The sequence below is a fragment of the Oxyura jamaicensis genome, chromosome 3 (assembly GCF_011077185.1).
Source record: "Oxyura jamaicensis isolate SHBP4307 breed ruddy duck chromosome 3, BPBGC_Ojam_1.0, whole genome shotgun sequence".
Taxonomy (NCBI): domain Eukaryota; kingdom Metazoa; phylum Chordata; class Aves; order Anseriformes; family Anatidae; genus Oxyura; species Oxyura jamaicensis.
The window spans coordinates 80,101,825-80,128,353 of record NC_048895.1 but is presented as its reverse complement, the minus strand read 5'-3'; the positions used below and the strand labels follow the sequence as shown (position 1 = coordinate 80,128,353).

Genomic DNA, 26,529 nt, shown 5'->3' with positions numbered 1-26,529 from the left:
GTTGTATTCCTCCCACTGAGTGATACCCTGTAGACACGTCTTCCTCCCTGATCTTAAGCTTTTTATTTTTGTCCTGTACCTGCTTGCTTTCTCAGTGGGGAGAAGGGCAGGGGAAGAAAAGCAGCCCACGGGGGCACTGTCAAAATGGACGGGAGTTTTTTTAGTTAAGGCTCCTACAGCTGAAGTATCTGTATCTGACACAGGTCTCCAGGAGATCTTGCACAGTAATGGATAGAAAAAGTCAGTTCTGGGCTGTACCTCACCTCCTCTGATGCAGGATGAGACAAAACAGACTGGACAGGTATCTATTTCCCTTCACCGACGATAAAGGAAAACAGGACAACTCACTCCAGTGTGGGTGTCTATAGTGTAGGCATCTGTGTTTAGCCACCTAAACCACACCCGAGGCACCCACGCCATGACTGAAAGAGAGAGGAATTTCCTGAGCAGCCATTTAGTGTTGTTCCAGTCACCTCGCCTTCTTGGATCAGAAAATGTCAGCGCTGTACGGTGACACCCTGGCACGCGGGAGACCCATCGAGGAGGGTCAGGGCAAACCAGCAGCCGTCACCTAAACCCAGTGCATGGGATGTGAGGGCTGCGTGGGGTGGGAACAGGCCTCTTGTGTTACATGGCTCTGGCAAGGGGGGTTCAGTCCATGGCACACCAGGAGGGAGAGAAGGAGGGAGGGAGGAAGACAGCAGGAGCAAGGAGGAACATACCCTTGCCATCCTGCTGCCCTAAACCAAGGGATGTCCACTTGTCTTGGTTTTTAATTCTCCTTGCCACTCCTGCCATTTGACCAGTGAATGAAAGCACTGAAGAAAAGGCATAGCAAGCTGAAAGATCCTGAAAACACTGAGCTGCTCTCCACAACACCAAAGAGAAAGAAAATCTTGATGTAGAGATGAAGTTGGCCTAGCCAGAGTGGAGTCTGGACCACATACACTCTGGAGGTCCCTCCACACCCTAACCCTTTTGAGCACACTATGAATCCATCCATATCCAATATGCTTGCTGAGGCAGTGAAGCATGGATGTGGGGCTCAGATGAGGAAATGCCTTTGTGGATGCACTCTGAGGGGACTGAGGGTAGGTGAAACTGCAAGAAGGGAGCTGTGATACAGACTTCTCTCCCCTTCCAACTCACTCTACTTTTGAGGTATAAAAACAAGAAAGATATTTAGGTATGATTTCACCAGCGTTTTGTGTTTTCCATACACACTATATATACATACATCCTAATAAGTTTTTACATACATCCTAATTAAGTTGTCGTACTAGCAGCTTTGCTTACTTGCACACAGACTTACACACCGACTGAACCAACTAAACTCTGGGTGGGAGTAGCTGCTGGTACCCTGCACGGGGCAGCGCAGGGGTGCGAGGTGCTGTGGTGAGCGCGTGCCACTCACCAACTTGCGGATTTCACATTCGAGGTTCTGAATACAGTCCAGTTTTCTCTTGCGGCAGCGCTGAGCTGCAATTCGGTTCTTGCTGCGCCGGCGAACATCGTGGATGAACTCGAGCTGTTCTGAGGTTAACTTGTGCATCTTTATCATCATCTGGAAATCATTCCTTGGAAGATCTGTGATTTGATCAACAGGAAAAGGAAGTTTCACCTAAAATGAACAAATGTGAGACAAAAGCAGACAAAGAGTCATATTTTGCTTGCTGACTGCAAGCTGAACACTGAAGCAGAAGGACTATTAGCAATGCTCCCACCCCTTAAAAAAACAACACACAAAGTGTTATAATGAGCAAGTTTTTAACACTCCCTTGTGGCGCATCAGAGAGGTCCAGCTGGTAAGGATCAGGCTATGATGTTATTGAGATCAGCAGTATTGATGAATCTCACATAAAAATTTTACCCTTTAAAAAAGCTCTAATAACCGAACTCCTCGCATTAAAAAAGGCTCCTTTCACTATGAGACATGACCTTTTGGAAACAGTGGAGTGTCTCACCATTATTAATTTCAAACCAGTTTCAAGGAACGGGCTGTTACTGCAGCAGGAAACCTGTCTCTGCATGGTCTGCAGGACCGAAACTTTGATTAGGTGTGAGGTTAAAAATGCAACTGGACACCTCAAGTGGATGACAAATACCATACCACAACTGGGACAAGGTTGTATAAGCAGCATTTCAAATGAGCAGTACAGCACAGAAGAAGAAAGGGCCAGAGAACTGTGATGCAACATACCTTAGCTTCCTAAAACATATGCAATTTTAAAGAAATCGGCATATATGAAAATACTAATAATAGAGCAAAGAGTACCCAAGCTGCATTTCTTGGAAAAAACACACCAAACCAAAAAAACAACAACAACAACAACAAAACAAGCCATCAGTCCAAAACCTCAGTTAATTGCATTAAATTAACTGAATTTAATTGCATTAAATTGTCCTTCGGTCCACAGTCTACCATTCTGTTTGAACCACAGACCAGCGGCAGGAGCTACAGGTTGTGACTTCAGGAATTCCAACCCTCTCCCAAACTCTCAGTGAACCTGGAGAAGGACAGATGTGCTCACCGACTTCTGGTAGATTTTCCTCACAAAGCCACCAGCTGGCTCAAATTAGAGACAGCCTGGCCCCTGCAAACCCTGCTTCACTTGTTGTTTGGGACTGATAATACAGCTGTGCAAAACCCAGTGTTTCGAGGTGCTCTGCTGTATCTGGTGATTAAATAAGACTTAGCTGACAAATCTGAAGGAGATGACAACTTGAGTAACCGGACTGACCTTCTTTTTAAAGTCATACCCGCACTGACCAAAAGATGGCAGTACACATTTACATTTCTGTCCTGTTGGGCGCAGGCCAACCGCTTCCAAACAAGGGGACCATTCTTCAGACACGCCACCAGAGAAAATAGATTGAAAGTTTCTCCAGCCAAGCAAAAGACTCTGGTTGAAAAGGTTCCTTTGATATTTAAAACATGGTTATCGTCCGCAAATGGTGCACTTCAGTCATGGGGAGATAAATAGCAGCACAGATTACAAGTCTCTGCAGTTTGCAAAGGACGCTCACCCACCCACCCACCCACCCACCCACCGCAGCACCTCTGGCAGCCGCCAGCTCCCTGCCTTGTTTATCAGCTTGCACTTTCCAGGGCTCCCTTGTTGTTGCTCTGAGCTTCTCCAAGCCCGGGCCACGTGAAACCCGGCGCAAACACCCGCAGTATCCTTTCACACGGTTTCATGCCCTGAACATTGCCCCTCTGTCCCCACCTGTGAAAGCGGGGCTCAGCCACCGCCTCGCAGCGCGTCACTTTGCAGGTCAGCGTGCGGCCCTGCCAGCATCCCCCCCACGCCTGCTTGTACACAGAAGTTGACCTTAGACATGGTGATGTGGATGCCTTGTTTACAGACTGCTGCCTAACGGCATGAAACCTCTTCGATTTCCCCTTCCTACCCTTTGGACGGTAAACACAAGCTCGGTGTCAGCTGCTTTTCTCTCAAGCTTCACCCGGGGTCTGAAAATAAAAACAGCCACTGAAAGGCACCACAGCCTCGCTGCTAAAACGCTCCTTTCACGTTCAGAGGTTTCCCTCATTTGCTCAAGTCCGAAGCTGAAAGTGATGTTAAACTTTATTCTTCCCTCCCTCTCCCTTTCAAAACGTATCTGTCTGCAAGCAGGAAACGTGCCTGCAGTTTGAATGGGAATGAAGTGGGATCGGCTTAAATCTGTTGGGTAGAAGGTGCTGAAGGGAAATGGGAAAATAGGGAGAAACACGTTCAAAAGAAGAAAAAGTGGACTGAAAATAAAAATATCTACACAGCAGGGCAGAGGCTGCTATCAGTACAGCCAGCATAATCCCACTCCTGTCATATGCAGCACTGCACAGGATTAAAAAAGTGAAAGGGAGAGTGGAAGTGAGTCAGACTCATTTCCTTCACCATCCACATAATTTTTATTGCCTGTCTCCCTCTCCTCAATTAGCTGTCAACTGGAAAAAAAAAAAAAAGCCACTCTTTGGCATGGACACAATGAGTAAGTACACGGTGGTATTGCTGCAGTGAGAGGCTATCGGCTCTAACGTCGATGCAGGGCAGGCTGCTCAGCCAGTATTTATTGCAGCAGCACCACAAGTCAGTTTACAAGAGCTGATGGCTGAGCCACGGGTGGGATTCGGCTGAGAGCTGTCTGAAATGATGGGCTCAGACCTGCTCGTGTCCCAGCCCCTGCTGCTGGCATCACGGATGGAGAGATCCTCTTGGAGAGCAACGCGTCCCGCGCGGCTTCTCCTTCTCCCTGGGCACAGAGGGACTGGAGGTGAGCCTTAGGAAAGATGCTCCCTCTTCAGGTGTCTGAGGGAGATGAGAGAAGGCTTATCTGGGCTGTCCTGAAAAGGATACTCAGTCTTTTCTAAGCTGTGGAAGAAAAACCCAGAAAGTATGTTTCCCTCTAAAATATTCTTTTTAGTAACTATGAATTATATCCAGGATATATTTGTGTACCTGGGCTTGGATGATTTCAGAAGGAGAAAAGTAAGCAGGATCCCCACTCCTGCCATCAGTTACTCCAGCCAGAGCTAACCTCAGGAAGAACGGAGCCCTTACATCTCCACTATCGACACATTTACACTTTCCCTGATTTGTTACGCCAGTAGCAGAGGCTGTGTTTTCACCACGCCACAAACAAGCCAGCACTTTCCACTACTGCTGCAGCCTCGGCTGCCCCAGATTCTGGCTGATACTCTCCTTAGAGGACAGCCAACCCACCCTGGTGAAAAATATAACTTGTTTATGATTTTGCGGCATTTTTTCTTCAGTGTACTCGTCCCTGCTGCTGTCCTTCCCCCTCTCTTTCAGTTTGGAATAAAGGACCAAGGCCCCGTATTCACTCTCATTAAGATAGGAATGTCAAGTGTCGGGAATTTCCTTACCTCATGAGTTATATTAGTTTTTTTTCACTATTTCTTTATATCTAAATTTCAACATCGTCTTCCGTGAGCTGCCAAGTGCTAGTGGAGATACTGAGCTTCCCAAGCCTGGCCTAACGTCACAGTAAATAAAAGGATTCACACAATATGCATGAGAAAAGATAATCATTATGTACTGGGCATGGCAGAACTGAGGGCAGAACTGAGTGGAACCAACTAGACCTTTACAAATGGTTCAAAATCTTGGCCATTTGCTCTAGAGCTGTAGGAAACAAAGCTGTGCCTTAATGCTCTTGCACTGAGAGTCAGAGCTCTGGCACTAAAAATTGCCCAGCCCTTGGAAAGCTCCCAGGACCCACCCAAGCAATTGGACACGGGGGCTGAATCATAGCAATGCTTTTTAAAAGGGGCAATCTGCTCCACACCGAAGAGCCCAACGCATACAGGTGTTTCTCCTTGTTTCTTCCTTAGCATGCAGGTCATTCTTCCACAAACCCCAGGAAGAAATTCAGCCCAAGACAGGATCTGAGGTGTGTTCTCCTGTCTTAGGGGCTTGGCTGCCTGCACACCACTGGAGGCACCATTTGTGGTCCCAGAGACAAGGGACCGTAGCTGACTGAGCTCTGGTGAAGGCTACCTAAGAAGTACAAGGCAAATGGGCCTCGCTTTGTAGAACAGAGAGCACAGCCAGGATATATGCCCACCAGTTTCCTCACCCTGCTGCTGATGGACATAGGTAAAGCCTTCAAAGCACATCTTTTCAGGTGTCAGCCACGCCGGGATGGCAGAGGACTGCAAGAGGAAAATGGTGAACCCAGGCAGTGAGGAACTAGCGTTGTGTTGACAGATCAGATCTGAAAATGCCTCAGTCGGCAGGTCCTTGGGGTCCCAGCGCCAACAGCCTGCCCTACTTGGCATGGCACGATTGGTGGCCACATACTTGCTGGGGGCAGAGTCCAGCCTCACCTCCTGAGGGCCACGAGGGGCGTCTGGGTCAGTAAATGCCTCCTGAGAAGAAAGGCGCTGCTGTGCACTCCGCAGAGGCAGCCTGGGTGACCTCTCCATTTGCCACCTGCCTCTGAGAAGGGGACAGTCCCATGGCCAAGGGCTTTAACCCAAGCGTCAGGGGGCTTGGGCTGAGCTCTTGGCCTTCAGCCCATAACTTGGGCTTCTGTTCAGATCCCATACTGCTGCTGGTTAAACTGCTGTGCTGGCCTCTTCCTGGTCCCTGCTCACAGTGTCCTCAGCCTTGTCCCTGCGAAGGGTAGGACAACTCACCCTCCTGCCCTTCTGGGATCAGGGGTAGTAGTACAGACCCCCAGCAGAAGGCACCGGTACACCTGAGAAGGGCAGAGCAGGCAGTGAAATGAAGGGAGGAAAAGTGCGGTATTTCTCTGAAGAATCTGCTTTTGCAGGAAAAAAAAATCAATGCAAAGAGCACTTCAAGAGCTCCAGCAAGGGCTTCGGCTCAGGTCATAACAGAATTGATTTTAGGCTGCGATGAAACAATACGGGGAGCTAAAAGTGTTGAAAAGGACCTTCCTGACATTTCAGGTTAGTAATCAAAAACTCTCGCTGTTGTAGCGCAGTGATCCTCTGCTGCCTGCACAGATACCATCCTGCTGAAAAGAGGGAAAGAAACAAAACAGCTGTCAAGTTTGCCTTGCAAGACTGATGTTTGACAAGACTCCACTGAACCAGATGTTGCCAAACACAATCCCAGGGCTCTGCTGATGCTGCTGGGGGTCCTGGTCAAGAGAGCGTCGACCAGACATAGCACAGGCATCTCGGCACTGCTCGGGTAGGTTTCTGGTACAGCAGCTTTGGTTTACCCTCCTTCTCTGTGGTCCTGGCTTACAGAGCTCTGCTAACCATCACCAGACAAAGGGAGGCTGCCAGTCACTTAACATGGACGGTTTTGGACTCTCACTAAAGGTTATTTGCCTACCGTATCCTCAGAGGTTCAATTGCATTAGCTCTGCCTTTCTGAAAATTTCCTTTGAAAAGTGAGTCACGAACCCAGGCGGGAAATTCTTTTGAAATATAAATGAAAGACACATTGAAAGCAACTCTCTAGGCAGCAATACTTCTTGGAAAACTCAGTCTCTTACCTTGTCCTACCCTTGTTTATTCTTTCCCTAAGAAAACTCACTCATCAAATTAGACTGAGCTGGGATTTTATTTTTTTTTTAACTGGTTTAGTAGTATGCTATTTTTTACAAGTTTTCCAACAGGAAAAAAACAAACAAACAGAGATACTTGAGGAAAATGAATATCAAGAAAAATAGGCAGTGCTGAAATTTCTGTCCCTAACTAGGTTAACAGATTGACAGACTACTTCCTTCTCAACAATTCATTATTTCAGGACTTATTGTTTTCTTGTTGCTATTTTAAGCAGGATTGTCAGAACCTGTTTGCAAAGCACAGAGTCTTTTTTCTAGTATTACAGCCCAAGAGTTGTTTTTTAACAGCCACTGGAGGCCTGATAAAGCTGGGTGCAAAGAGCAACACAAACTCTTACGCATTTCTGTAAGGTGCCAGCAGCTCAAGTAACAGTTCTGGTCCTGCACCTCTCTAACACTGGGACTGGGACACTCTGAGTTGCGCTTGCTCCTTCTATCGCAAAGTGTTCAGGAAGAGAAATCTCAGAACCCTCTGGGTGCCTCCTTTAATGGGAAGGGAAATAAAAGGCAAAGCTATCCAGGAGAGGATTTACCAGTGGTGCTACAGGGCCTGTCACCCCCCTCTGATACTTGTGACTGTGGTCTGCAGCCCCGTATGGGTCCAGCTGCACAGCTGGGTCACCTTCACCCACACTGGTCACACCGAGCCTTAGCATTCCCCTCCAAATCCCATTTTTGGCACCAAATGCCTTTGGCACGTGCTCCTCCATGGCACTGGTCTGCAGGAAAGCAGATTGCCCTGAACAACAGAGACCTTTCACTTACTTCTCATACAGACGATATACCAGCAGACGGTGTTTTGTGACATTAATTCTGGCACTGGCAGCACTCTGGGACCCAAATCAGGACCAACAAGGTCCAAACTCCAGGGGAACTTAGCAGCTTGGCGAGATAACCCAGGGTCAGAGTCCATCAGGGCTGCTCCCACCAAGCTGTCCCACCAGAATGAAAGCCCACCTGTAGCAGTAAGCCCGCACGTCGCTCCCACCTATCTTATCAGGTGCTTTTTGAAGAAAAACCCAGCAAACACTGCATATGCATACAGAAAGGGACAAGGGACCAGTCTGGGAAGCTGTCAGGACAGCAAGGTCAAACCAACAACTTTGCGAGTGGAGATTCACATGCAGCTTTTAAAGGGAGGTGAGGGACAGAAAGCAGCATGTTTCAGAGCACGCTGTGTGTCTCCTCATGTTTTAATGGCAACCAAGCTGGTAAAGCCAGGTACAGTGTCATATACAAGAACTTACACAAGATCTGTTTTCTACTTACATATTTTCCTCCGTATGGTTTAAGATATCCTTTGCTGAGGATCCCACAGCAGTGGATCTCGCAGGATCACAGGACACACGCCCCAAGCTGCTGTATACCACAGGAGTGTTTAATGAGGCTGCCATGTCCTTTCATATATTGGTAACAACCTCTACAAATTCATTCTTCAGACAAAATCCGAAGGGAAGCATTACTGTGGTATGTTTACATTTGGCTTGCTCTGGGTAACCCACTACCACCTCAGAGAGCACCATTTTCCTCACCATATTTTAACTCTTAGCAGTCTCAGTCAAAATGCCTCGCAAAAGCAAGAAAAAAAAAAGGGGCAAAAAAAAAGTGTAGCAAACCTCTCCTAGCCCAACACATCTGCCTGCCATGACACACTGAGTCTGACTCCTGCAGCCCACTCCTTTGCTCCTTTTGTGATTGTTTCTCTTTACTCCATGCTCTCCTGCACACATATGCACACCATTTTTGGGAACCACCAGCCGTCCCCTATATCCTTTTCATTTGACTCTTCTGGGGTCACTGCTGCTGCAGCATCTCCACACAATTAGCCAATTATGACAGCTAATTAGTCATCAAACCCCAAAAGGCTAACCTCCCGCCCTCCTTACTGTACCCTGCTGTGCATTAGCCCCTGCTGAGCAAGCAGCACACATGGGTGGAAATCCAACGCCTTCCTCAGTCCCAGCCCCTGCTCTTTTTCACCCCTCATAAACGCAGCACTTCAGGGAGTGCCAGACTGCAAATAACCTTGGTATTTCCGAGCACAACAGTTCTGCATGGCTGCTGTAGGGCCTCCTGAGTGAGGTCCTACGCACAATATCCCAGAGAATTTTCCAAGGAGACTCCTCTCTCTTCTGCATGTCCCCAGCTCAGCATATAGGGACAGAGAACGGTCCTCCCAGAACTACTGGTGCAGCATGATAGGGATGAGGACACCAGAGGCTTCCTATCCCTTCCTTAGAGCTAAGCAGAGAAATACCTCAGTAAGGGATTGTACGTCTGTCTAAAAGGTAACCTCCGGAGCCTGGGAGGCAGTGGGAATAAAGACTAAAGGATAAAGGAAGTTCCCTCTTCTCACCCCCAGCCCACAGCTAACCCACCTGGCTCTGCCCTGGCTGCCCACTGCATGTGAACCCCCAAACTAGCTCCCACTGCTCCCTGCACTCAAGCACAAGCTCTCAGTGGAACATTTTAGCATTCCTGGAGAAGCCAGGCACGTGCTTGCACCCAGACGCTCTCCAGTTCATGCAGTTTCCAAATGCAACTTGGTGGAAACATCCTGTCTTTTTCAGCTTCTGTGCTCCACAACACATGGCATGAATGAAGAGTTCCCTCACCCTAGTCACTTTACTCAGCCCGTATTTCCAATCCCAGGTAACTAATCATCACCGCAGGATTTCCAACTGGCCCATCTCTAGTTTTAAAGCAGGATTCTTTCTCCTCCCTCTCTTGGGAGAGCCTTAAGGAAATTCACAGCACGTTCTTCAGTCCTGGTCTGTCTCCCTCCTATTCTAAGAGCCCTGTAATGTCAAGGATAACTTCTCTTAGGAACCACTGATGCAACAGTTGGTGGAGCTTGCAACCAAAGCGTGGTCATGGCGGGCTGCCCAGCCCTCAGTGTCAATGACAGCACAGCTTTAGGCTGCTAAAACACAACCCCAGTGACAAGCAGAGCTGGAACCACCTTGGCAGACACCGAGGATGAAGAACAGTGCTTTGTGTCACGCACGTGGCTAAGGGAGGGAGAACAGGACACTGCCAGAACTTCCCTGCACATAAACTCACTCTCATCATTCAGCAGTTTGGGATTGCTCAATGCTGAGATGCTGATAAGCACTGGACATCTCGGAGGTCAAACAGGCATATTTACGGGAAGTTAACCACGTGGGCTCATCTGATGAGGGAATAAATAGAAGTTACTCTTTGCCTCTGTAAACAAAGAAAGTGCTGGGAAAACGCCAAGACATTTGAGAGAATAAAGAAGCAATTAATTGGGTCACAACGACTGTCATATATGTACTTATCTTAAATCCCTACCTCATGCCCTCTGTCTTGCACAGGACATGATTCACTGTCTGCTTCTGAGAATGACCCAGACTCATCGCTGGAGTTTGTTCCATAGGATGGCTCACATTTAATCTGGGCTCGGACCGGGTTGTACAATCCATCTCCCACCACGCCGGGCTCCTGGTGCTCGGGCGCCAGGAATCGGGGGCCTTGGGAGCAGGGGGAAGAGGAGAGCTCACAAAGACGCAGACTACAGGGAGAGCCGCCGCTGCCGTCCTCTGCGTACGAGTAGGAAGAGCACGAGCTGGAGGTCCTGGTTCTGGTTTCCAAAGGAGGCGAGCGAGGGCAAACTTTAATTGGCACTGGACAGCTGGTGTTCGGCCGCATCCTTCCCGACAAGTGATCAGCTGTCAGCCCGCTGTGGGAATAGGTCTGAGAGCTGGGCAGAGACTGGCTGCCACCAGCCCACAGACCCTTTGGCACAGTCTCAGTGAGGTCTTTGTCCAAGCTGCTCACACCAGAATATGAATGCACCGAAGTGTTTACTTGGTCACAAGCGTTTGAAGAGAATATAACACTCCTCCTGTCCAGTTCCCCTTCTTGCTTACAGAGAGTTTCAAAGCCGGGCCCCCTGAGCGGCGATCCCACTGTGAAGTTGGAAGCATCCTTCTGCATGGCATGGGACTGCCCATAGTTCCCCGTGAAAGGGACGTAATCAGTTTTGTGGTCACCCTGAGTTGTCCCTTTTTCAAAAGGGCACGCTGGACTCCTGCCAAAGTGCTGTTGGGAAGTGCTGGGGAAGCCAACCAAATCTATGCTTTTTGTTCTGTTGAAGAAAGACCGCAAGCAAGAAGGAGAGGACCCACTTTTCGGCCTGTCGACACAAGTGGGGCTTGGCTGTTTCCTGTCCATTTCAACATCCCCTTCTTTATCCCTGATGTCAGGTTCATCTCCAGACAGGCAAAGCGTGATGCTTTCTTCATCGTTCTCTTCATTCTGAGGCTCGCTTTTTATCTGCCCCATAGCAAGTCCTGATTTGAGGCCATTTCCAGAGCTCTCTTCGCTGAATGTGCTTGCAAAACCTGAGGTACTGATGTGTGATGTGTTGTAGACATTCTTGGTACAAGCAAGCTGGTATTTCTTGTATCTGGGGTACCGTGTTACTGCATCTTTGTCCAAATTGTCCTTGCTATCTCTCAGCATGTCAGGGTCAGGCAGCATCCCTTCTCCTTTGTCTGCTCCAGCAACAGTGGCTTCAAAATTGAAGGACTCCTGGTGCATTCTCTCTCTTGGGCAAGATATTTTTGACGTCTCCGATTCCATTGTCTCCTCCTCGTCTCCATCTGAGTTCTCTTCATCGTGCATGCGCTGACAGGTGGTATCTTTTTTGCAGAGGAACAGGCCATCTTCATTGTTCAGCAGCTGTGTCTGAAGGAAGCTGAAGCAGGAGTCCTCCAGGTTGTGCATGCGCAGGAACTCAGCGCAGTGGATGACCTCCTGGATGTTTTCTCTGCTGAGTAACAGCTTAGCAGTGTAGGCAAACTGTAGCAATGGACCAAATCCCCTGACAGTGACCTGCAAAAAAACAGAGAGGGAAATTGCCAGCATTACTATCAACTTTTGCGCTCCTCCCAAGTCCTCCACTGTGTAGCTAGATAACCTAACGGATCTGTCATCTGGAAATAAATACCGCACGGTACCAGCTATTCTTCTGTCAGGTCAGCAAGGATGCTACATGCAGTAACAAACACAACCACCTTTATTTTGCTTCTGTACATCATTATACAGGTTAATCATTGTTTTGCCCAAATAACTTGGAGACCTATGAACTAAGCCTCTGCTGTAATAAAAGACTGAAAAAGCAGTCTAGTGTGTAAGCTGCTAATTCCTGGATGGACCTTATTTTCACTGTGATGCAGCACGTTACCATCAAAGTAGCAATTCAGATTTGATTCTTCTGCTCTGATGGAAGCCCTGGTGAACAACAGTTTCGAACTTACGATACCATCTAAATCCCAAAGGTGTTTTGTGAAGGAAGCATTTAACATTACAAAATAATGCCTTTCTTTTCGTCCACATTTTTGCAAACCACTGATTTATAAATAACAGCTATGACTGCATAGCTCTTTTCTCCATCCCATGGAGATTATTTCTTCTCATATTGTTTCTGATTTTAGTGAGTCTAAGGTACAGCTGACAGGAAAGAAATCCATAGTCATAATTCAAGTAATGCAGTCACTCTACATCCCACTTCAGTACATAATTTTCCATCATTTTCTTTGTAGAAAGAGTAACAACTGTTTCCAGGAGTGTATGGGTCTGAGTCATGCACCTTTACTTGTCCTTTTTTTTCTAATTACGCCATCTACACTACATTTACATTCACGCAATATCATATATAAAAAAGTGCACTTTCTCCCTCCAGATTTTTTACAATGGTATCTTCACACGCAATTACCAAATGATGTGCTAAGCCACGTAATGAACTATACTTACTGTCAATTTTTACCAACTATGCATTGGCACTGACTTCTCTTGCATTCTTTTTTTCCCAATGGGCAGGAGACAAAGGTACTAGAAAAACTCTATTCCTCATGAAGCAGGGAGAGGTTACTTAGAAAACAGGGCTCACAGTCAAGGATTAAGATTTTTCCACAAGGAGGAGGAGATTCAGTGGTTTGGCCACTAAGTTGAGATCTGGGACACCGCAGCTCAATTTCTTATTGCACCAAACACCATCCATACGATCCTGGCAAGTCACTTCAGTTCACCAAGGCACCTTCTTGCCTTGCTTGCAAGTGCAGTTCACAACTCTGGGTTTCCTGTGCCTTGCACAGCGAGGACAGGCATCAAGATGGATTTTGGAGCAGCCAGACAGATAAACCAGGCAGCAGCAACCATGTCTGGCACCAATGTGTGTACCTGCACGCCCACCTGAGGTTGGGAGGCACAGGCTGCAACCTACTTCTGATCGCAAGTGTCTCTGGCAGGTGATCCCAGCTCCATTTATTCTTTTAAAACAAGATGACACACACTGCTGTTCCCTTTTTGTAAAACAGCCTGAAGATCAAAATGTGGACCCAGAAAGTAGACCAGGCCCCTTCCTCGGGCAGTGGGGATTCAAAGTCACATTTCCCAGCACCTCGGAAGGATATCCTATCCAGCAGGTATGGGACACCCTGAAGGTGAGCTGCTTTTCCCTGTCCTTCCAGCTGAATTGACACCACTGAACAAGGAGCAGTGCAGAGAGAGAAAGGTGCTGTTCAGTCACTGCTAGAGCCACTTGAAAGGAGACACTTGAGCTTCTACTCACTGCTCCTAAATGCTATATAATGCAAAACACACACAGACTGGAATATCATATTACCCCTCTTGCTTGAAAATAATAATCAGTATGCTACAGGACTGCTCTGCCACCCAGAGATCTGTATTTCCTCCTGCAAAAGGACTTCAGGAGGAGCAACAGAGGAGTGCCTTGAGCCCAGTTGTGCCAGAGCTTGTGGCCAGCCCAAACCGAGCCACCATCTCTCACCGAGGTCCACCTCCATCCCACAGGAGATGTGTGACAGGGCTTGGTACATACAGCCTGTCTGACAGCTCAGTGAGACATCAGGGCATGCATTTGTGATGGTCTTATTCATAAGCAGCATAAATCTGAGTGAATAATTTGGTTCGTCCCAGTGAAAAGCCTATAAATTCCTTACACTGCCTCAGGACCAGTGGTAGAGATCATAGATCTTTACAGAAAATCCCGACTTCCAGAAACGTGCCTTTGTTATTCATACATTTGTACTTGTGATGCTGAATTATGGAGATAGCACAAGTGGTGCAGACTTTGATGGAGAGAAAAATATTTTAAAACACCTCTAGAATCGCTCCCAATAGCTTTTCCATCCATAATATCGCTCGATCTGCTATTTTAAGGAATAGTGCCTTTTCATGCACACACACAGACACTCTCCCGTTCCTGTTTTACAATATGCCTCTGGTACAGAACTGCCTGGATTTACAGCTGGTTATTACACTGATCTCTGCTTTATCAGCGTTACATTTTTTGCCTGTTTGTTAGATTATCAGCTCACTAAAGCCTATCTGCATTTTATCTATGCAGCATGATTAACAAAATTGCTCGGAAACTTAATGAGCTACTCACAGGCCAATGTTTTTCTTTGATAAGATCTTCAGTGTGGGGGCCCACACGTTACTACACATCTTGTGGGCTCAGCAGCAGCGCAGGTCCCTGGGAGCAGCCATAAATACCAAAAAATGGTGAAACCCCCCAAAATGGGGGTTTTGTGTCCCTGGCAGGGGCTCAGGCACAAACCCAGCTCTCCTGGCAGCGGTGTCCCTTAGCCACTAGGTGGGAGGATTGTGAGGTGCATTAAAAGTGTTTTCTGTGCCGGGCCAGGGTTTCTTTCACCTGCCTCCCCAGGCCCCACGCTGCAGAGGGTGACTCACAGCACTCCGGAGCAGGGCTGTCTCCCACGCTGACTCGGGTTTTCGCTCCCAGTAAGCCAAAATGGCAACAAACAGCAGCGAGACCTCTGTTACAGCTGTTCTGCGCTGGGCCTGTTGGTAATGGAGCGCGTGACCGTGCAGGGGCTTCCCCGCGATGCCCGGCAGATGCCTCAAGAGGAGGAGGATGAAAACACCAGCCCAAGGCGCACCTCGGCTTCATTGTGGCTGATGAGATCCTACATGGTGACACAGCTCCCCTCCCTCTCACAACAGGCGGATCCAGGGGAGGAAAGCTTCTCTGCAAGCACCAGCACTCGCCATTGCCCTCGGGGAGGAATCTCTCGAGTGCCAATGCTTGAAACTACCCAAAGGACAGCTTTGATAGCACAGGTTGCTGGCAAGCGATGAAGCCAGAGCAACCTCTGTAGCCTGAAGCTGACAAAGTAGTGATTTAGCCAGCGTGGTGGGCCCACCGTCACAGCCCCCCAGCTCTGGGACTGCCCGCACCCGATCCCTCCTGACAGGACAGCGGCAGCGGAGGCGCTGGCGTGTGGCCATGGCCGCCGCGCGTTTCGAACGAGGAGGCTTCAGAGCTGGGCGCCTTACAGCCGCACACGCATCTCTGAAGGGTGAGGTAAGAGCGGGCTTTTAAGATGATTTGACCTGACTGATGCATCCCAGTGAAAACAGTTAGCGAAACCAAGCTGATCTGTGTTTGAAAAAGGAAACAGATTATTTCTCTGATATACGTCTCCATTTACATATGAAAGAGGCCTTTGCTGGATGGGCAAAACACGTGCCTGCAAGAACCTCTGTTTGTTTTTTTTCCCCTATCAAAAATAAGATGCCTAATGTCCAGCTATTTGCTATTGAGCCTTATTTTCCATGTATATTAATGTTTAAGTAGACAGGTCAATCTGTGGGAGCCTCTGCTGTGCACCTTGTCCAAGCTTATATGTGGAGTCCCCCCTTCCCTGCCCCTGACCATTGTCATTATTCCCATCTCAACCCATTTCTATTGCAGCACTTATATGAAACTAATGGCTACAGGAAAACCAGCCAGAGAAAATATAACACGTACACACAAAATAATGCCCCACAGACAAGAAGAGATCAGAAAACATCTCAGCTCTTCAGAGGCTTGCTTCCCTTATCTTTCAAGTCAAGCCAGGAGAGGGCTTCTCCTGTGCACTTAAAGCATGCCCCCTCCCCAAAAAGTTAAGCCTAAGCAGGCATCATTTTATTCTGTCTTGCACCTGCCACTAGTGGGTCTTGTATGCACTGGCCCTGCACACCTAGTGCCTGTGGGACACGAGTACCGGAGCGCTAGCTCAGATTAGCGCTTCACCTGAATGAGGTGAAGGACAAGACCATGCCAAGCTCTCCAGCCCTTTATCTGCCAGTTGTCTTGCAGACTGAGCTAGATGAGCCAGGGGATGTTTCCTATCTCCATACCCTCATGAGCTCATGATACTGAGGAACGGGATGGAAATAATGCAGTGACATAATCACCACCAAGAGAGTGGTTAATCAGCATTAGCCATATTGAATTTACTGGAAAAATCCAGACAGCAGCCTTGTAGAAATCAAGCATACAAAACCTGTTTTAGTTCAGTCTGACACTGCTTTCCCCTTACAGAGTCCTGTGGAGTGTGATGCTCTGTTTAGTTCTAATCGATTTAAGCGACCAGACCTCCACTACTTCCTTTGGGAGATTATTGCCAGACTCTACTTAAACCTCCCTGTGAGGAAATCTTCCTTCCCTTATTTTCCTCCATCACTTCTCATTATATGTCCTTTATGCATTCCGGGTAATGCTTCTTCCTTCTGGGGAAAAAGTTGCAGAGCTGTTACACTTTTTGCTTTCCCTTCTTCTTCGGTTGATATTAAATAGTTTAAGAAAAACTGCTTAATTCAAGGAAAATAATACCGATCACTGTCACACAGGAGAATAGGATGCTTGGATGGGAGTCAGCAATAAGAAACACTAGTAAGGATGTCGGCATTGCAGATACAAATATAGAGCATTTTTTGCACAGCATTTTTCTAGTACTGGGCATGCACTATTCTAAAATTAGGAGGACGGTTAGCTCACTTCTACGTTAGGAATGTCATATTTTTGCAAGGGATTTCTAGGACAGAAGTTCTTTTTTTAAGTGCAGTTGTATGCATGCACACCCACGCACGCCACGTGAGAGCCACACTGCACGTGAACCCTCCTGGGCTCCCCCTTGCACCCAGTCTCCTAGATGATGGCTGATCGAGCACGCCGTGAAAGCCTCCGCGTTGTTTTGAACACATGGGACACGGCCTCCGAGCACACGCAGGGCTCTGACATTTCTGCGGATGGGCTGGACTTGCTGTGTGCTGCAGAGTTCATTAGTGCACGCTCATTAGCCGACTGCCCAGACTGCCAGATGTCTCAAAATCCCAGACAAACAGACAAAACCCTCCAATTCTGCACAGACAACATTTCTTATGGGGAGAGGGGAAAAAAAAAGGTTGTTTCCAAGAGAAACATGGATGTCTGGTAACTCTGCTCTGAAGGGCATTTGTATGAAATGCTACATCTGGATCGGGGAAGGTCAACCCCAGCAAAGTGCCAGCAAATCTGAGTTCAATTTAAAGAGGGGAAAAGTGATTAAGGGCAAGGAAAGATCACTGTAAACACGTAGGAATGTACAACTTGGCAAGACAGTATCTAAAACAGAGCATGATAATGTTTACAGTAATCTGATGCACACTAACATCGAGAACAGAGAACTGTCTGGTTTGCTATGGGGTGGTATTGCTGACTGCAAGGAGAAGAAAGTGAAGAAGTGAACATGTCGGGATATTCTCCTGACTTTAAACCTTACAGTGAATTCAGTGGGATCTTGGAATGCTTTCCAGGAAAGAGGATGGATTCTTTACGACTGAGTAAAAGCGAAGCAAAGCTAACAAAGCACAGCCTTGTTCTTGTGAGGTGGGCTTTCACAGTTTGGTATGCCTTTCCCAGCACTAGTTTCTGTGTTCGCGAGGGCATATTGCCAATGATCTTCTAGAAAACAGCATCAAAGTTGAGCAGCAAATGCACATAAAATTGCTCAATTTAAAATAAAGAACATTTGGGGCACTTTCAAAGAATTCTTGCTTTCAAAGAACAGGCCCATTGGTGGTGGGGTGGGAGGGCAGAGTCCTCCCCACCCCTCCGAGATATGAGATCTGCAGAAAATGAGTTGCTAAATCCCACCAAATCGGGGTGAGTTGGGTGGTCAGACCTTCAGCCGCACTGAGAACGCACAGGCCCTGACTGAGCAGCACACGCACAGATTATCATCTCTGTGCATTTCAGTCGTCTTGTTGAAATCAATAGGAGTGCTGATGGGCTTTCTGCGAAGCATGCGAGCTGCCTGTAGGATTATGGATTACATTTTTAGTATTTTGATTTTCAGGTTAAATTTATCATCAGGCACCTAAAAACAGTTAGAAAACTCTCATCTTGAATCTCCAGACATCGATTTAATTATTAAGCCATTTCGTGGGGAAGGAAGAAACGAAAATTGAATCAAACCTCACATGCTGAATATCAAATCCCAAACTGAATATTAATTTAAAACAATTGGATAGAAACATATGAGAAACGCGACCATTTCTCGTGGAAGCAGAAATCAATCCGTTAGTCGCACAGTGCTTTGTAGCAGGCCTGTTGTGGTGCCCATCTTGTTAACGATTTATCGTCGCCAGTGCAGTCTAAAGGCACCTGTGCAAACCCTTTAAACCCATCTCAGCCCTCAGGTTTGACTAGCAAGCCCGAGGACGCAGAAAACAAACTACGAGCTGTCTCACTCGGCCAGCGTGTTCCTAACACTACAACTTATATAACCAAACACATGCTAGAAACAGGAGATAAGATTAGTGACAGTTAACTGCTGCTATTTTTCGTTCCACAGCCTGAAGAAGGTCTCAGGGATTAAACATTAACTCTAATCTTATTTGCTAAAATTAGCGCACGCTATATTCTTTTTTCTTTTGCAGCCAGTTGCAAGTATAGCACATAAGTTATTTTCAGCGTGTAATCTGATAACTAAAATCAGTCACCAAGCTGTTATTCCATTAAGAGTTAAGAGACTTCCTGGTTATTTACTTGGTTATTTTTACTTGGGATGCTGGAACCTGGCAGAGCCTGTTCTTCCTAGCTTAAGGTTATTTGGTTTCGGAGAGCTATTTGGAAGATGTAAATACATGGCTAGGCTCAAACAGGTCGGTCGCATGTGCAAAATACATGGTTGTTAGACGTCCCTATTTGTCTCTCTGTATGCACACAGTAACAAATTGTTTGGAAACCGTGATCCTTTACACACCGTGGGAACAGAGAAACTTCCCTACAGCAGTGCCACGGCAGGATTTCTCTGCATTTCTCCCCTCTTCAGCTTAACGGTGCTCAAACGTGCTCTCACCAGCAGCGTCCAGATGCATTTTCCCTGTCTAGTCATAAAACTGGGAAGCTCCTAAAATGAGTAATCACTCTTTAAACATCAACTTGGGCAAGAAGCATTGGATGCAGGCATTTGTAGCATCCGGGCTCATAAATAAGAGAGGAATTTAAAAGTTGCTGATGGATAAGACTGACAAAGAGAAGTCTTTGTTTCCTCTTTAAAAATACTTTTAAAATTGAGCAGATATCCTGCTGGCCCACATTTGACAGACTGCCACCTCAGGTAGTGCGTACAGATTTGGGGAGGACAGCGGCGCAAAGTCTGGCATCTCCCCCACCACATCCCATCAGTGGGGTGGGAGGCTGGGGCACCTCCACCACAGCAGACACCTCTGGGCATGGACGTGCGCCAGGGGAAGGGAGATCACAGACACAGCTCCTTGCTTTGAGAGGCTGATTTACCTTTCTTCTTTTCTTTAGCAAAATGTCTCTCTCTTTAGAGATGGCTGCCTGGCCCGACGGCCTCCTGTGGCCCGACGGACAACCAGCCTGGAGATACCACTCCCAGCGCTGGCTCCCAAGGGACTACACTCGCTCCACCACCCGACCATGGTTTGCCATCTGGAAGATGCAGGAGCCACACTTCCACCCCTGTGCCTCCTCCCTGCCCGCAGAGCATCACCATGACCCTCGGTGGCAGGTGCGGCAGAGCAACGTGAGCCGGGGAGGAAGGGGAGGTCACCTGCTGCAGATGTGCCCCGAGGGCAGAAACCAACAATTGTAAACTGCGTCTACGGCTCTGCAAGAAGTGCGTCAGCGCTGGCAGCGGAGCAAGTGGTGCAGAATTATTGCCAAGAGCAAGGATGGTGTAAGCAGCAAGGGGATCGATGCTCGCGTTATTGGTTAGGTCGGCATTCGCCTGTGTGACTTAGTGAGGGTGTGCAAGAGCTGAGGAACCCCCACACATGGGTTTTTCCAGATCAAATTCACTGTGGCAGTGGCACCAGCTTTGAAGAACTCTAACCCAGGTCCACATGAACGGGGCCAATAATGTCAGGTGAGCCAAAGGGCGAGACGGAATCAGAAGATGGCTTAGAAACAAAATTAAAACAATTGAAAGCAATAAAAGTCAAAATAAATTAATTTCCGATCCAACTGCAGTGCTTGTTTCAATCTAAGCTTCAATTTTTATTTCACTGTGGAGTTATTGAAGTCCAACTGAAATTATTTTGACCTTTCAAAAGTGAGATTGATTTCAAAGAATTTACTGCTGGAAATCCGGACAGTATCCTCAGGGATGGTCAGCACCCTCCCTACCCCCCAAAATTTTCAGGGAAAATTCGTTTGTTGAATTTGCCACAAGCTTCAGTCTTCCCAAATCCCTCTTTCCAGAAAACACACGGTTCACGGAGAGATAAGGTAGAAATTACCATGCAGAAACGTGATTACTTTGCTGCTGACACGCTTCTGCTCAGGTAACGGGAAGCATCTCAACAGAACACGTAGAAGAATACGCTTGCAAAACCGAAATGCTACAGGACTGGAAGGTGAGGTGCTTTTCCACAGCAGGGGAGCACTGCCTGCATCACACCTGCTCAAAGCATCCATCAGTCCCTGGCAGACGTCCCCTGGCACACCCAGCCCAAGGGCTCTGGGTTTGACTGGCCACAGCTGAGCACTGCTGGTCACGTGGCACGTGTGGCACAGGGGGATATTTGCCCATGTGGCTGCTCCCCTGAGTCACAGCCCAGCAGATTTTATTGTAAAAACCTCACTCCGTAACTCATATTACAGTCACACACTGATGCGTTGAACAATGAAGAGAATAGTGCCTGTAAGACAAGCTGGAGGAATGACAGCTGAAGTGCTGCAGTTTGGAGGAAACGGTCTGTTTTCACCTTCATGAACACCAGAGGAAGGAGGCAAGATTTTCCTAACTGATTACGTAGTTTGGTGCGTGTTGCTGATGCTAGAGGCTGCCCAGGGCGTAGCTGGAAAACACAGAAAAGTACAGCCAGGAGAGCACCTGCAGGCAGGAATAGGTAGAAAAGCCTGGAGGTGAACGTCTAGGCTGCCCGTGGAGGTGTTAGAAGGAAAACCAGAGACGAGGATGTTTCAGATAACTTTCTCCCAAGGACCAGCTCAGCTATGACATGCCTGAATCAACGAAGAACACATAAAAACCAGTGGCACCAACAAGCAGTTTAAACACTCAGGCATGAAGTGGAAGACAAAGCAGAGGCAGATACGGCTCTGATGCCTGGTGGTTTGCTGTACGTTTGTTTTTCCAATGCAACTTGCACCTTAATAGACCTGGAATGCAGTAACGAAGCAAGGCACAGGTGAACTGCTCGGCGGAAACGCTCCCTTCTCTCCCTGGATGCACATGCCATCCGTGCTGAAACCAGCGGGGAAGGAACAGAACAGATTTTAACCCGAGAGCATCATCAGAAATAAAGTGAAGCTGTGATTTAAAATTTAAATCAGTGCCATATTTTTGCAAAGAGAAAACTAAACTGACCCCCGGATTAAAAAAGAAAAAAAAAAAAAAAGAGAAAGTGTTGAGCAGCGAGGAGGGCGAAGGAAGGAGTGGGAAAGCTTTCACAGAATATAAATTGTGACAGAAGAGTCTGTGAAAGATCTGTTTAGGTTCATATCATGAGCCAAACTGGGGAGGAAAAGGGAAAACAAAAGGCAGTTTGAGAACTTCTAGAATGAAAAGAGAAATTCTAGAAGCCTGCAAGTTACATCAGCAAATATCAAAATAGGAAGAAAATGAAGTTAAATGTAGAAATTTGTTAATTCAGGGGGTGCTTGGAGGAGTGGTTCAGAGTTTCTGAAGCTGCAATTAATAAACATGCAGACACAACAATACAAAGAAATTACAAAGACCTGCAAATGACACAAATACTCCTCTTTCCCAAGCCTGGCAGATTTTATTTATGTGAACAAACCACATAGCACGGCGTACTAAATACACAGCAATTATTTTCACAGCAAGGAATCTCCCCACAAGCCCTACTGCTATACTTTGCATAGCGTAGGGGAGGAAGAAACAGGCAGCCCGGTGTGTAATTTGGAAAAGCACCAGGTTGCACTCTAAGGAAGGGATCTGAGACAGCAGACAAAGGAGCTGGGGCAGCAGCAGGCTGAGGAGACGCGGCCGGGTAACACCCGCTGCAGTTCACGGATGCTCTGCCGTGCTTCCCCCAGGGCTGGCAAGAACTGGGAGCCGCTGCCGGGGAAGGCAGCGCTTCCAGCACTTCCCACGAGTGCACGCCAGCATGGCACAGCACACAAAACCCTGGGCTTCCTTGTGCAAGGAGTAGAGCCCAGCAAGTCCCGTAATGCTCCGAAGCCTGAGAGGCTTTTGCTGGGCTGTGGGAGGAACGTAACGTCAAGGGCTTTGCTATTCCGACGTAACTACGCAATTACAGTTATTAACTGGCAGGCTGAAACCCTGGGTAAATATCCCGGCTTCCTGCAGGCATCGCATTTGTAGAACAAAAACTGCCAAATGCTGCATTTGCTCCAGTTTTCCTTCCCCTCCTCCCCCCAGCCTTTTAATTTCCGGTATTTGGACAGGCAATTTTTCCGTGTTCACCTCGTTTTTGTTCTTGCACTGCTGCTGACAGAGCTGAGGATTACGGTGGCTTTTGTTCCCTTGCTTGGTGTTCCCGTTTCATCAGCGGCGCCCGCCCAGCTCGGCTCAGCGGGTCTGTAAGGAGAACAGCCGCTGCTGAGCTGGCAAAGTCGGTCCCCTCTTGTCCTCCGCACGGAGCAGCTAATTCCTCCTGCGGCGGCCTGAAAGGCTAGCTGGGCTCCATAAATCTCACCAGAAAAAAAAATAAAATTGGAGGCGTTTGCCTTTTTTGTTGAGATTTATCTCTGTGAGGAGCGCAGCGGGTTGGGCCTCCAGCATCCGCTGCTGGCTCAGGGTGTTTGGAGGGAGGACAACCTCGGCCGCCTTGCACCTCCTAGAGGCACTCACACCTGCTCAAAGCCAGCGTTGTGATGTGGCCATGGCATCCCCACCGTGCCACAACCTCGTACTGCCCCCAGAACCTGATTCCCTCCTCCCCACTTCATACGGGGACCTACACAGAAAGTACGGCATAGAAAATGTCACCTGCCCCAAGACCCTTGGGAATGTTCTCCAAATGGAAAAGAGGCGTCATTTCCAGCCTGACTGGCAGCTTTCCTGTCCTGGGAGGGTAGGAGTCAGAACTTCAAAGCTATTTGTGCTTGCGTGTGTTGATATATGCCCACATGCACCCACACAGGATACTGCGAGAAAGAGGCAAGAGAAGGTGAACGTGTATGAAAGGGAGTGAATTAGTCCCATCTGCTCTGAAAAGATCATTTTCTCCTTGGATTTCTATTACCGTTGTATTATTGCCACACTAGAGTGCTTCTAAAAGGCTACAGCTCTGGCAGCCAACATCATTACAGCTGCTCAGATTATTAACAGCATAAATAAACTCTCAGAGACACTACTAAGAAAATATTAACTACAATTATCACTGTCTGATAAAATAATGAACAGTAAAGTGTTATTCTGCTGTCTCAGTCACCAGTGCGCATTTATGTGTGCCGTGAGTAATGAAAAACAGTTTATTTGCATACTGAATCACCCTGGAATTGGTTCTTTCTGTTTTATTTTATTTATTTTTATAAAGACACTTTGAATTAGTGCCTTTTGAGCACCACAGGCTGAAGCTCTACGTTTGCAGAATTGGATGTCCCATTAACTCTGAGAGCAGAAACCCGTGCCCCTATCCACCACACACTTCTGCCCGAGGCAGGTGGAAGCCACCAGCAGTGGAGTCACAGAAGTCAAGCTTGCTTTCATATGCGGGCAGAAACTCTAAAATCTTCCCACAGACCCTTATTCTTCGGCCTCATTGCTTTTTTATCTGCACAGGGAACATCCCAGCTGAAGCCCACGCCGTCTGCTGAAGGAAACCTCCTCTGACCTGCTGCGCTTTTGCTTTCTGTGCTCATTTCTCCTCAAGTACCCAGTGCTACTCCCAAGGTCTGCTCTTCAGTGCCATCAGTTGGGAACTTGGGCTTGTTTTTTAATTAACAGAAGTTGTTATTTCCCTGCAAGGAGGGAGGAAAAGAGTTCTTAATGACTTAGAGAGCAGGAGAGTGGGAAGGGGAGCCCCTGGCTTGCTCCCTCAATAGCACTTTCCTCAGTGGTCAGGGGCAGCCTTCACCCCTTTGCTTCTTGTGGGGGTTGATTTAGGGTGTCATCATCTGTTCATTAGCAGAGCTCATTAAAATGAAGAGAAATAAGGTCCCAGGGCCTGAAGCTGCTCACTGTGGGGCAGTCACGTTGAAACTCCCCTTTGGGAATCCTGTTCTCACAGGGATGCTGCCCTGGTTCAGGAGAGGTTTCCCTCCCTGAGCCTGTCCCTGTGGATCTGTCACTTTTCAGCCCCATTCAAGGACATCTTCCCACTAAAGCACCAGGCAAGGACCCTGCTTTGTTCAGCACTTGTGTACTGGGCTGCCACAACCATATCTGGCCACCAGCAGGGAGGGACAACAGCGATGGCTGACACTCTCTGGGCAGGCTCCTGCCAGGGTGCAGGACCGACCCCTTCGCTTTGAGGAAAACCAGCGATGCCTGAACACAGTGGATGCAAAATGGACATTTTCCCCATCAGGGCTGGCAGGGAAGTTGATGATTTGGGGTGACAGCAGGGAAACATGGTGAGCAGGAGCCACGTTATCAAGCTCTGCTGTTTCTGACTGTGCAGGCCTGGCCCTGGGTGAGGGTGTGCGTCAGGCTCCTGGGAAAGGGCCACCAGCCGGGTAAGAGGATGATAAAGAGAAAATAAAGACAGGGACAGCCGCAACAAAATGCAGCTAGGAAGGTAAAAATCTAATGCTGAGAGAGCATTCAAAGGGGATTTTCTACAATAGCTTCCCTTAATCTGTGCCAGAAACACACTGCAATGTGCCTTCAGTGTTTTTATTGAACAGCCCTTTTTCTGTGTCCTCATCTTGCCAGCATCTCATGTTCCCTGCCTGGTCTCTGCTACCTGTTTATAAGCCTTTTGTTCCCCTAACTCCACCTTCTGCCTTCCTCCTGGCCCCAAAGAGCCACGTTTCACCCTCTTACGGGGATGCAGGCGCTCTCGCCATCCCCATCGGTACACCGCAAGGGAGACGGAGGCAGGAGGAAGCTCGCACGTAGCCTCGCCTGCCCCCATCTGTCAGCTGCAGGGGAAGGAAACCTCGGAGGAGGCGATCTGCCCCCTCCATGAAAATCAGGGCTAGGATGAACCTCCGCTCATCAGCGGGGAAGAGCCGAGCTGCAGCATTCCTCCGCATTTCCCCCGCAGCGTCCTCCCTCTCCTCCTTCGCAGCAGTTGGCCTCTTCTGGCCGCCTAAGCAGGTTAGACGTGGCTTGCCCTGAATAAGTCACCTACATTAATTTTTCCTCTTTAATTAAGGAGTACTTCTGTGAAACAATTCATGAGAGCCTCTTTGTCAAGGGAAAGAAAATGATGTACTGTTCCACACGTGTTTACAAAGGCAAACAGAAATGAATTCTGCTCCCCAAGAAGCCCATGTGGAAGGGAAAACACTGGGAACAGTAAAGGAATTGCTGAAGAAGAACTGAAGTTCATTTTAAATCAGTGTACCATGTACAACTACTGTCTTACAAATAGGATTATTTAATTTAAACCTTAGATCTGTCAAGTTCCATTACTTCAAATGGAGCCTGTTGTTTCTTGACTCCATTATAAATCAGGATTATATTACAATTTATGTTAGGCTAAGTCACTACTTCGATAGGAGGCAGCGAAAAAAAATTACACAGCAGTCAGTAAATAGAGCAAAGTCATTGCACTGTTCTTGAAAGGCAAAAAGTCATCTTGCTAAATGAGGGTCCAAGCTGTCCTGCACCAAGACTGTTACTAATAAATAAAAGACCTCTGGGAAAAGTGCTGAGCATACGCTGGATCTATTTTCAGCTTGCATCAGCAGCTGCTGCCCCTGGGATTGCATCTTTGCTCATACCCTACACCATATGTAATCACTCCAGTGCTGCAACCAGTAAGATAATGAAAGAGCATGGCATAAATCTATACTTGAGTGGAATGCTAAATGAGAAAAATAATACAAAAAAGAGGGAAATAAACCACATTTTCAAGTCATTAGGAAGAAAGACTTTGACATATGAAGTGTTGCAACCATTAATAGCACTTATCATATAGAGTGGAGACAAAGAGACAAATTAATCAAACTGACAGAACTGGGACATTTTATGCTAATGCAGGCTCCTGGGT

At 47.6% G+C, this 26,529-nt stretch overlaps 1 protein-coding gene across 6 annotated transcripts in view; it reads right to left on the bottom strand.

Moving 5' to 3' along the window:
- The window catches only part of BACH2 (BTB domain and CNC homolog 2), a 148,461-nt gene that overhangs the window by 10,031 nt on the left and 111,901 nt on the right, over nt 1-26,529 (bottom strand). For all 6 annotated transcript variants that reach the window (XM_035323225.1, XM_035323227.1, XM_035323228.1 and 3 more), the window contains 2 exons: nt 10,381-11,925; nt 1,415-1,621 (listed from right to left, as the gene is read on the bottom strand). In XM_035323225.1, coding sequence (XP_035179116.1) covers nt 1,415-1,621; nt 10,381-11,925 — 1,752 coding nt within the window. The remainder of the gene's footprint in view (nt 1-1,414; nt 1,622-10,380; nt 11,926-26,529) is intronic.